The 7,376-nt window shown below is 35.9% G+C and overlaps 1 protein-coding gene across 2 annotated transcripts; it reads left to right on the plus strand.

Annotated features, from left to right (window-relative positions):
• The first annotated feature begins 3,377 nt into the window (after positions 1 to 3,377).
• LOC103427475 (uncharacterized) lies at positions 3,378 to 6,803 on the plus strand. Of its 2 annotated transcripts, none has more exons than XM_008365528.4 (5): positions 3,378 to 4,060; positions 4,457 to 4,770; positions 4,882 to 4,938; positions 5,205 to 5,638; positions 6,095 to 6,803. In XM_008365528.4, exons 1-5 carry the CDS (start codon positions 3,678 to 3,680, stop codon positions 6,401 to 6,403), a joined length of 1,497 nt encoding a protein of 498 aa, XP_008363750.1. In that variant the 5' UTR covers positions 3,378 to 3,677; the 3' UTR covers positions 6,404 to 6,803. The 2 variants fall into 2 exon arrangements, with proteins under 2 accessions (XP_008363750.1, XP_008363751.1); XM_008365529.4 differs by having other exon boundaries at positions 5,214 to 5,638.
• The last annotated feature ends 573 nt before the right edge of the window (positions 6,804 to 7,376 follow it).

Raw genomic sequence — 7,376 nt, forward strand, 5'->3', positions numbered from 1 at the left:
TTTCTTTTTTTTTATGAACCTTTCAACCTAAAAAGTTCAAATTGTGACAAAGTTAGATTTCATCATTTATGAATCGTTCGTTGGATTAGATTCTCTTATCTCAATCTCATCAGTTGAAATAAACAAACTCCCACTTCGCCCTCTGAAATAATTTTATTTTCATGTATAAACAATTTACCTAGCACCAATTGATAAATTAGTATCATACAATTTTGAAAAAAATTATTTGAAAATTTCGCCCACCAATGCCCATGAACGTTAAATCAATTTGAAATTTTAATTCTTATGAAATTTAAAACAATCATTAGTTACCCATATTGCAAGAAAAATAAGTAAGAAAAAAGATTTTAAAAAATAAAAATAAAATGAGAGTATAAATGTATTTGCAAGTGGAGAGAGAGTGATAGAATTTTGCTCACATGGGTTGCTACTTGTTGTGTGGTACCCACTGTTTTTTGGGGCTAGATGTAGCCCGATTTTATGCTATCCAAGAAAGAACGTTGCTAGCCCTAGTGGCGGATCTAGCCCCATTTTTCGGCTCATTGGGGATAAAATTTCTCGCTAAGACTTGAAATATAGTAGCCTCATGGAGGATAGAGTCCCCATTGTGGGTGATCTTACACACCACAAAGAAATATTTCCCCAACGAAGGAAAAACATTTTTGACATCTAGCTTACGTAACGACCAATCCCGAGAAACTGCCAAATTAAGAAAAGTGCGAATGGTAGCGGGTTTAACGACGGGATTGAATGTCTCGCCATGACGTTATGTGCTACTAAAATAACATGGTGTCTTGTGCCACTAAAATAATAAGGGTGAAGTGCCGATTTAGTCTTTGAACTATCACTTTAGTGAAAATTAGGTCCCTGAATTATTTTTTCAGTAAAATAAGTCCCTAAATTCATTAAAAATTGATAATTTCACCCTTACTATTATTTTCAAAGCTATTTTATCTAATTTTTCGTCAACTTAAGTCACTTGACACACTTTAGAGTGTAATACCATTATTTTCTTGCCTATAAGCCCTTGACATTTCATATAGGTTGCGAATCTAATATCTAATTCACCCTCCAAAGTTAACTCCATACACTAGTTCTTTATGAAAAATTACCAATCTACCCTCCAATATGTATCACATACAAATAACATGACTTAAATTGACAGAAAATTGAATATAGTAACTTTGAATCTAATATTAGGGATGTAATTGGCAAATTTTTATAATTCAATGACTGATTGTTCTGAAAAATTAGTTTAGGGACCTAATTTTTACTCAGGTGATAATTAAGGGACTAAATTGACAGTTCACCCAAATAATAATGTAAACAAAAATCCAAGCTTGTTACATTTGAGGCCCACTTGTTATTTTATAGCTTCTCTACGATTATGAATAACTTAAATTCATTTAGTTAATTATTCCATCTCCTGATTAATCATAATTAATTAGTTCAACCTGCTTTTGTAATCTTACACTATGTTTAGATGAAGAAATTTAAAATTACTAAAGAATTTAAAAATGACGGAAATCCTAAAAGAACAATGGAATTGAATACGGAATTTGTTATTTTTAAACTCTCAATCATAGAAATTGGGAAATGGTGTTACATGGAATTTGAACTTGGGAATCGGAGGTCCCAAATTCCAAGTTTTTTTATCCACGCATAAATTCTAAATTTCTATGTTTATGTATCCAAACAAGGAAATTGGTGCATGTAAATTTATAAATTCTGACTTTTATCAAAATTCTAAGTTTATTTCCCTCATCCAAACATAGTGTTAGCTTCCCAATAAGGTGTGTGATCCACTAGGTTTTAACCGACGAGGCAGTAAGAGCAATTAATCTCCAATAATCTCTATAGCGAACTTAAAACCTTTTTAGTACTATCCTTATTGTGAAACAGATTATCCATTTCACGAGTCTTACTAACTATGAGTAACACCTAGCTAACTATATGTTATGGTGTCCATGTCGATATGGAATAATTATACAGAGAACCTGTGTAGTTTGGAATCACAGTATAATAGTCATTCTCTACTACAATACTTTCGTTTACATTTATAAGTACAGATGATTAATGCCAAACCCTTTTGGTTATGAACATAACACCAATTTAAACTATTTTGCTCGTATGATCCTTTTAAGGCAATGAGTTTTTGCATATGCAAACATAAGTGTGCACTGATCCTTTCGAAATTACCAATATCCACTCGATAGTTCCACGTTCGGGAATAGTTTTAGGATAAACACATGAGATAATTGTCTCAATAACTTAACTCATTATGTTACTTCCTTCTTATGTATGAATTATCTATACAACTCATTGAAGTTGTCCATGGACTCACCCAAAAGATTTTTATATGGTTTAGTTGATGTTGGTGATCATGCCCGGTGATTAGCTCATGAACTATCGTGGTATTGTCCGAAATAGTTTATCAACTCGTTGATTGTTTTTAGGACATACCTCTAACAACTACATATTTCTTTTAGAAATATAGAAGAAGGATGAACTAAACTCACCCTTGAAGCTATTAGAAAAACCCTTACAAATTGCTTCACCAATCTTCTTGTTCTTCAAATCTTCTCTTTAAACTCTCCACCTTTGTTTCTCCTTTAGTTGTCAAAGTAGTCAACCTTTAGCATCACCACACGACTTAATCTTGAGTGGTTAGATGAAACATAGAAGAGAGAAATAGACTAATGAGTATCACTTAGTTGATTTCTGATTTATGCTTGAGCTGTCCCACAAGTAATGAGTGACACTTGGCCGCATGCGATGACTAATCAAGTCAGTGGGGTATATTGGAGAACATATTTAGCTAAAAATGAAATGCAACACAATACCTACATTACTACGGTCATATTATTTGTCAAACCACTAATGTAATTTTTCTAAAGGAGGGTAAGAAATAAAGAAAGATGAATACAAATAAAATCTTGAAAGCGAAAACAATTTAAAGTAAGTTTTTGTTTCTGATTTTCAGCTTTTATTTTATTTACCTTTCTTTGTGTGTGTGTGTGTCTACATAGTTCTACCACACCTTTCCCACCATCTTTCTTACTTCTCTCGTGCCCTATCATATATTATTCAACTAGCACAAAGTAAGTTCTCATTATTTCAGTGTAGCTGGAACATAAGGGAGTAGATCACATTTCATAATATAAGTGAAAGAACATTGAAAAATATATATCATAAAGCGCGATATATCAATTTTGTCAATCACTTATATTGAAACATGTAGTATAACACTTTATATTATAATTTATTGTAACACGCGGCAAATGGCACACTCACACGTGTTACCAAAAGCGGGAAAGCCTTAACTCTGACTAGGAAATTAAGAAATTATTAGGAAATTAGAGGCCATTGTGTAATTTGCGTTTAGGTTTTTATAACGTTACGCACTCATCACTCCCTACTTGCTTTCATCGGCCGCTACCGCCACCACCACCTTCTCTTCTCCTCAGCTCCTCACTCACTCCCACTCTCACTCACACTCTCTGGCACCTCTCTCTCTCTCTCTCTCTCTATATATATATATATATGTGCCAATTATGCATGTATGTCATGCTAATGATCGATACTCGTGATATTCCAACATCAATTCCTCCTTGATATTATAAGTAAGCATTCGTAAATTGATGTTATAAGAACATAGCTCAGCTCAGCTGGTGGCTATGGCTCCTGCCCAACCATTCATGGAGGCTGACCAAGACTGTAAACCATTTGTCAACCCAAAAGTTGAACTTCTTGATGATGATACAGAAATCAGGAGGGCTTCCTTGCCAAACTCTGCTTCTGCTTCGGCATCGGAGGGAAAACACATGGCTTCAATCTTCGACATTGATATAATTCAGTGCACAAGTAATCAGGAGCAGCCTGAAACTGACCATCCTGATGCTGATGCAACTGATGAATATTCAACCTCATTTGCCGACACTACGTCTGACACTGGTAGTTTTTCTGGATTTTGTGAAGAAGGTGAAGTGCAGTCCCATTCGTTTGAGGACAGTACTTTGACATCTGCTTTTGATGCATTTGCGAGGGCATTTCAAAGCAGGTGTGTGCCAGCTTCTTCTTCCCTCTTTGTAATTTATTATTTCTAGTTTATATCTAGTTGTGATTTCCATTTGTACCGTGCAAGTCGTAACTCGCACGCTACTTCATACATGATTAACTGCTTCTAGACTTGAGCCTTGGAAAGGCAGGATGAAACCCTTTGTATTATGCACATCTTGATTTGACAAGCATTTTTAATTTTGGAACAATCTACATTCTAAGGTGGTTTTTCCATCTAAAAAACACTGGTCAAACATTCTCTGTCTCTCCAATTTTACAAGTATGTAAGCATAGGCATGAGTTTTTGATACTTCTGTGTCATTTTTTGGGCATGTACTTCTGGGAAATAGTATAACCCCTCACGTGAATCTTCAAACTGCCTTTGTTTCTAATTCAGGAAGAAGAAGTTGACAAATCACTGGAGAAACTTTATACGTCCAGTAATGTGGCGCTGCAATTGGATGGAATTGAGAATTAAGGAAATTGAAGAACAAGCACTAAAGTATTCCAGAGACCTAGGAGTAGCATATGGTAAAAAAAGACATACAGGACTCGACCAATTTCCTTTGGAAGAATTTGGTTCAAAGTCATTGCCATTTTGTAGTCAATTCTGCAGAAAGAAAGCTATGAAGAGGAGGAAACGCAAAAGAGTTGAAGACACAACTGATATAGCATCATATATCTCAAATCATAATGTCTTTTCCTATCTTGGTGGGAGCTTCTTCTTTATACTAAAATACACCATGTTTTTGCTCTTTCACTCTCCTTTACAAAATACACCTCCCGCAATGATATTTATCCTAGCATTCTAATGTATTGCAGAAAATAAAAGATCCGATCATGATGGCACTTCCTTTGCTGATGACTTTAGTAATGCCGGTATAGTTCTTACCATTTGTCGTTTCTTTCTCATTGTTGGCTTGCCTTGCATGGTATTTCTATATTTGTATGAGTGCTTGCATATGTATAATAGCTGTAGGACTCTTCATTCTTGCCAATCTTATTCAATTCAGCAGCTTTTTACATTTTGTTCTGATGCTTGTGTATAGTTTTTTTCTTTATTCACTTGTTCAAGCATAATTTGTTTCCTTAAGATAGACTCCGAAAAAAAAAACAGACTAATTTTATTATTGTTGAGGGGATAGTAATCGCAGAGCAGAGTGCGGATTACAACGATAAACTCAGCAGTGGTGATAACTGGGCATTCTTTGAGTACCGAGATGGTGACAAGCCTTTGGAGCATGTCCTTTGGAAAATTGAGACAGTGCACTCTCGGGTTCACAAGTTAAAGTATCAAATGGATGTGGTGATGTCCAAAAATGCTGCTAGGTTTTCTTCCAGCGAAAATTTGAGTGTTCTTGTACCCTGTGATGCACAGACCAGCTCTGCACATAGTCCAGCATTGTCTCCTGGCACTGGAGACACAATCTCTGCGGGAGCTATATATACTCCAGCTCAACATGTCTCAAGTTTTGTGGAGGGAATCACTGTTCCTGATATAATTGAAAGCACTGTGGGACTACCATCTGCTGTTGACGTTACCTTCCATCAGCCGCAGTTTGGAGACTCAAGCGAAGATGTAAGTCTTCCCTATGGAACATAACTTTTATTCCACAACTTTCTTTTAACCTTCGCATTTTGTTCCGCTGAGTTTAAAATGATTAGTTGAAATATGCAGCAAAAATATTTCTACTATGTGATGATAGATACATATCACATATCAAATACGGTAAAATTGACACAGTGGATGTCATCTCTCCAACAACTACCACACGTGGATACTAATTTTGTTTTAACAAAGGGCCTAATTGGGAGTTAACAAAGTTACGCCAAACCCGAAATTTTCCCATCATTATAGTTAAGATAATTAATCAATATCGCTGGTAGCTCGAAGTATTTTTGTTTGTGCATTTAGTGGTAATATAAAGATACCTTTTTAGTTACCTTTGTTTCCCTGCATAACAGAAACTTATCCCCAAATTTTTGGTCAAGTCCATCAATTACCTTATGGTAGACGGAATGTTATAATTTACAGATTGTGGATAATGTCCCGATACATAGCGAGGTGGCTGAAGCAGAGAAGCACACTTTCCAAATGATCAACGACCAACCTAAAGAGGAACATGAGCAACCAGAGAAAGACATACAAGAAGCCGTTTTTCCAACTCCACAATCAGACCCTGCTCCCTCGGCAGAAGCTGCTCTTCCTCAGGAGCAATCGACTCTAGAGTCATGCTTGGCTTCAGATGTAAGTTTTCATAGAAACAAGAGAAAGCGAGGGGAGCGAAAAGCAGGTTCGGTTGTTTGGAGCAAGAAATGCTCGGGCAAGCCTGATAGCCAGTGAGTTTCATTTCATTAAGTTATGCTGGTTCATGGAACTACATAGACATTTCCTATTATTTTTCACGAGTGGATACACGAGCTAGATTACAGTTACTGTGAACTAGCATTTGCTGTATATAGGGAAGTGGTTTCAGTTCCCGAGTTATGTCGCGGTTTGCAGCATTACCGCATACACACTGTGACAAGCCAGTTTAGTGTAGTTTGACAAGTGATATGTGGAATAGTTGGTATAATTTCGTGTTCCATCAAACAAAAAAGCGTCTGAAATCTTTAGGACCCGTTTGATAACTATTATGCCAATGCCTTCTCTTGCATCACCGGGCATGAGCTGTTTTGTTGATGAATTGTTAGTGTTTTATTTTTGGAATACATGCTAGTAAAAAATATCTTATAGTGACAAATATTTTACTTTTGTAATGGCTATTGGAATGATTATAACTTCTACTTATTATCTATGTTACATTCTGTGGTCAAATCTGTTAGGATTTATATCCAAAATTGAAACTTTCATCGTCCCTCCTCGGGTAGCCTGCAAGTGAGTCTCACGTGTGAGGCTAAGATGGTCACTTCATCCCGTTCATTCCATAATCACTCTCCATTCTTTGATTGAACTGCTCCTCCTAGAAGAAGCACAATCATATCTCATGACCATTGTATTACTATAATGGAAGTTTGAATCGCATCATTTGTGATATTCCCATAGGAGGACTTCACCCATCTAATTGGGCGGCAGGATGGGGCTAGTCAACGCCTAGGCCGACTTTTAGAACAATACTTTTGCTTTTCTTTCCCCTTTTTTCATTCTTCTTCTCTCTTCTATGCCACATACAAAAACTAAAAAGAAAATGGTTATCAAGCAATCATGAAGTGCATTGTTGTGCACTACAAGAGAAAAGACTTATGAAACAAAATCTTTTATTTATTTTCAGAGTAATTTTGTTGTACCTATATTGTCATAAGATATTATGTTTTTA

Source organism: Malus domestica, chromosome 17 (genome assembly GCF_042453785.1).
Source record: "Malus domestica chromosome 17, GDT2T_hap1".
NCBI classification, from domain to species: Eukaryota; Viridiplantae; Streptophyta; class Magnoliopsida; order Rosales; family Rosaceae; genus Malus; species Malus domestica.

Excerpts from the sequence above, each read along its gene's own strand:
- LOC103427475 (XM_008365528.4), top strand. The coding sequence starts at position 3,678 with ATGGCTCCTGCCCAACCATTCATGGAGGCTGACCAAGACTGTAAACCA. Across the intron at positions 4,061-4,456 it reads GCGAGGGCATTTCAAAGCAG|GAAGAAGAAGTTGACAAATC; the intron begins GTGTGTGCCAGC and ends TTTCTAATTCAG. Across the intron at positions 4,939-5,204 it reads TGATGACTTTAGTAATGCCG|TAATCGCAGAGCAGAGTGCG; the intron begins GTATAGTTCTTA and ends TTGAGGGGATAG.